The sequence below is a fragment of the Magnolia sinica genome, chromosome 8 (assembly GCF_029962835.1).
Source record: "Magnolia sinica isolate HGM2019 chromosome 8, MsV1, whole genome shotgun sequence".
Taxonomy (NCBI): Eukaryota; Viridiplantae; Streptophyta; class Magnoliopsida; order Magnoliales; family Magnoliaceae; genus Magnolia; species Magnolia sinica.
In genome coordinates, this window is record NC_080580.1 from 3,594,400 (window position 1) to 3,597,465 (window position 3,066).

Below are 3,066 nucleotides of genomic sequence, written 5' to 3' on the forward strand. Positions count from 1 at the left end.
CATTCTCACTAAGCCCTTGGGTCCTGATACTAGGTGGTACAAGTGGGAATTAAGCCAACTCCAATAGCATTGAGGCATTGCGTGATTGCCGCATGGGAAAGGGAGGGTGCTAAGGAGTTAGCAAAGTTCGTGACACTAGGCACAAAATTGCAATTATATCACATTCAATCTGGACTTGCAAGGAATATAACCGCAATTTGAGGGCCACTTCCTCATTAACAATACTAGGGAAGCAACATTAATTTTTTTCTATTTCCTATTAATTGAACCGAATGCTTGCACAATTCAACTCACATGCACCCGTACCTCTTGCATCGCATCCTTAACCAGATAAATTCAAAAAAGGATTTCAACATGTCAAAAGTGCCCAAAACCTACTTATGTTTTTCTCGGTTCCTATAATTTCTCGTGATCTTTTGGGTTGATCTTTTGCTGCATACAAACAATCATCATAAATACATGCAAATTGATTCAAAAACCAGATACAACAAACCCATCTCTTTCAAATCAATGACAAACAAACACAAAAGAAAGGTCCAAACCACGAAAAGGGTTCTTCAACATCAATTCAAATAAACCAACAAACACTCCAAAATCAATAATCTACCCTTCACTGTTGTTTTCAATCCGACAACACAGAAACACAAATACCCAAATCCATGAAATGGCTTCTTCAATGTTGAATCAAACAAACCTAAAAAAGCACTAAAATGATCAATCTACACTTCAGAGCACCTTTTCTTCACTTCAAATCATATCCAACATAACTAAGATTATAACATCCATCAATACAAACAACTCAATTAAACAGCATCTTGAATTCTTCCATTCCATGAAAAGCCTGAAACTTACATAAATTCCATACATTCTCTATCAAGTTACCATAACTTGCCATGTTTTGCAAGACCCACAAGCATAAAGGCATCACAGATTATATACACAGCACACAAGTTTGAAACACACGATAAAAAAACCAAGCGCTCCGAATTATTCGATCATACCTCTTGGGAACACAAACCCATTTCAGTAATCGCCATGGTAATCACTGAAATCATCCCTGCCGGCCAGATCACTCTCGACCCTCTCGGCAATCTTCCCTTCTTCATACTTCAACCCTTCCTCCAATGCCAAACCGCCCAAAGCCCCTGCTACAGCCCCCACGGCCAGACCCGTGCCAAATCCCATTTTACCCCCTTTCGGCTTCTGCTCGTATAAAGAAGCACCCGATGGTGCCGATGATGAGAAATCCACAGGCGCAGATGGCCCGCTTGGCCCACTACCATAACCAGGCACCCGATCAAAGAACGGCCTCGGCGGCAGCGGTGGCGACGGTGAGTAGTATCCAGGATAGTACCCAGAGTACGGGTCGGCGTAATTCCCATACGGATACTGAGATTGCAGCGGTGGGACTGGCGGAGGTGGGAGAGGATTCCCATACGAAGATGGCGAGAACCCACCCCTGTAATCACGGGCCGGAGGCGGTGGAGGGGCGCTCGAGTAATAATAAGGAGGGGCAATATGGTAATCTGGCGTGGGCGGGACGGGGCGCTCCCGGACGGCGAGTTTTACCCGGATCTTGCCATGGGGTCGACCGGACGGGCGGCGTAGCTCGAGGGTTATGAGTTTGTTTGTCTCGTCCGAGTCGATCAGGTCCTTGATCGGGAAGCGGACGGACCCGACGAGGGGTTTGGGGGTTTCGGAGGGCTTGGAGTGGAAGATCTCGAAGGTGAGAAAGGATTCATGGAGGGGGAGGTTGATGGCGAGGGTGAACCGCTCATTCCAGACCGGCCGAGTCGAGCCCGAGTCGTCGGGTTTGGTGGCGAGTTTCCGGTCCGGATCGATCCAGAAGACGGAGTAGGGCTTGAGTTCGCCGTTCCGCCAGTTTACGTTCTTGAGGTGTTTGGCTGACACGATCGTGATTTCTAGGTCGAGGGGCTTTGGTGGAGGAGCGCGAGCAGAGGCCATTGTGGAGTGCTAACGAGCGCCAGGGGTGCGAAGGTTAAGGGAGAGAGAGTATGGTAGAGGATAGAGATGTGGGTGCAGAGGATTTGATACTTCAGGTGGATTTAGTTTAGTGTCCGTCACGACGTACGAAATTGCGTATGTCGCCACTCACTGGGCCCTCATTCTGAGATGGTACGATCATTTAAACCATCCATGTTTTCTTTACTTCTGAAAATAAGATATTTATTTCATAATAATAATTACTTTCATTATCCTAACCTTTGATTTTTAGAGTTCAATTCCAGCCATTGAAGGTTTTCTTTTCATTGTTTTCCAACCATTTGAGATTTTTCTTTTGATTGTTCTAAATTCATCTTCAAATAGACGGTTAATAATCATAGATTCAGCATAAAATTTTCCCCTATCCACTATGGTGTATAAATTCCATATCATGGACGGTTCAGATCATGGAACTACTCATCTTGTAGGCCACTACGAGCCGCGACGGAAGCTGGATTTTCAGTCACGCTACAGGCGAATGACGGTATACACGTGGGTTAATGACATTTTTGCCCTTGCACTTTTTTTCTGTGATGTGGATAGGGTTACATATTAATTAGTTACTCGCACCCGTACTCGCGCGGAGCCACTCTCTCAGACGCGGCGGGAATCCACCGAAGCCACCAAGGTCGTAGATCCCTGTTGGGCCCACCTTGATGCATTTTCCTTAAATCCACTCCGTCCATCCTCTATGTAACATTATTTCAGATCCAAATCTCATGTGGACCACAATGTAGAAAAATATGGTGGTTGACCCAATGATGGCCTAAAGTGCTACGAACCGAGCCTCTTGAAAGTGACTATCTCATTGCTCGTTTCTCTAAAAAAGAAGAAGCATTTGTGAAAATGGCTACTATTGTTTTGAGTTCAATCAAAATTATTCAAACGCCAATATTGATATTTAAACAAAAATTGAAAAGAAGAATATAAAGAACAAAAGAAAATTTAAAAAGGAGAATAAGTAATGTGAAAACCATCAATATAAAAAAGAAATTTAGAATTTATACTGGATAGCGGGAGAGAATTGATCCTCTATTAGTATTAAGTTTGGAATTTCACTGA

The 3,066-nt window shown here is 44.2% G+C and overlaps 1 protein-coding gene across 2 annotated transcripts; it reads right to left on the reverse strand.

Annotated features, from left to right (window-relative positions):
• Positions 1-799: 799 nt before the first annotated feature.
• Positions 800-2,040, reverse strand: LOC131252618 (uncharacterized). Of its 2 annotated transcripts, XM_058253249.1 has the most exons (2): positions 1,856-2,040; positions 800-1,792 (listed from the first exon to the last, which is right to left on the reverse strand). In XM_058253249.1, exons 1-2 carry the CDS (start codon positions 1,963-1,965, stop codon positions 1,024-1,026), a joined length of 879 nt encoding a protein of 292 aa, XP_058109232.1. In that variant the 5' UTR covers positions 1,966-2,040; the 3' UTR covers positions 800-1,023. The 2 variants fall into 2 exon arrangements, with proteins under 2 accessions (XP_058109232.1, XP_058109231.1); XM_058253248.1 differs by having other exon boundaries at positions 800-2,038.
• Between the last annotated feature and the right edge of the window lie 1,026 nt (positions 2,041-3,066).

Bases quoted from the DNA above. Each gene is read 5' to 3' on its own strand.
- LOC131252618 (XM_058253248.1), bottom strand. From the start codon at position 1,965: ATGGCCTCTGCTCGCGCTCCTCCACCAAAGCCCCTCGACCTAGAAATC.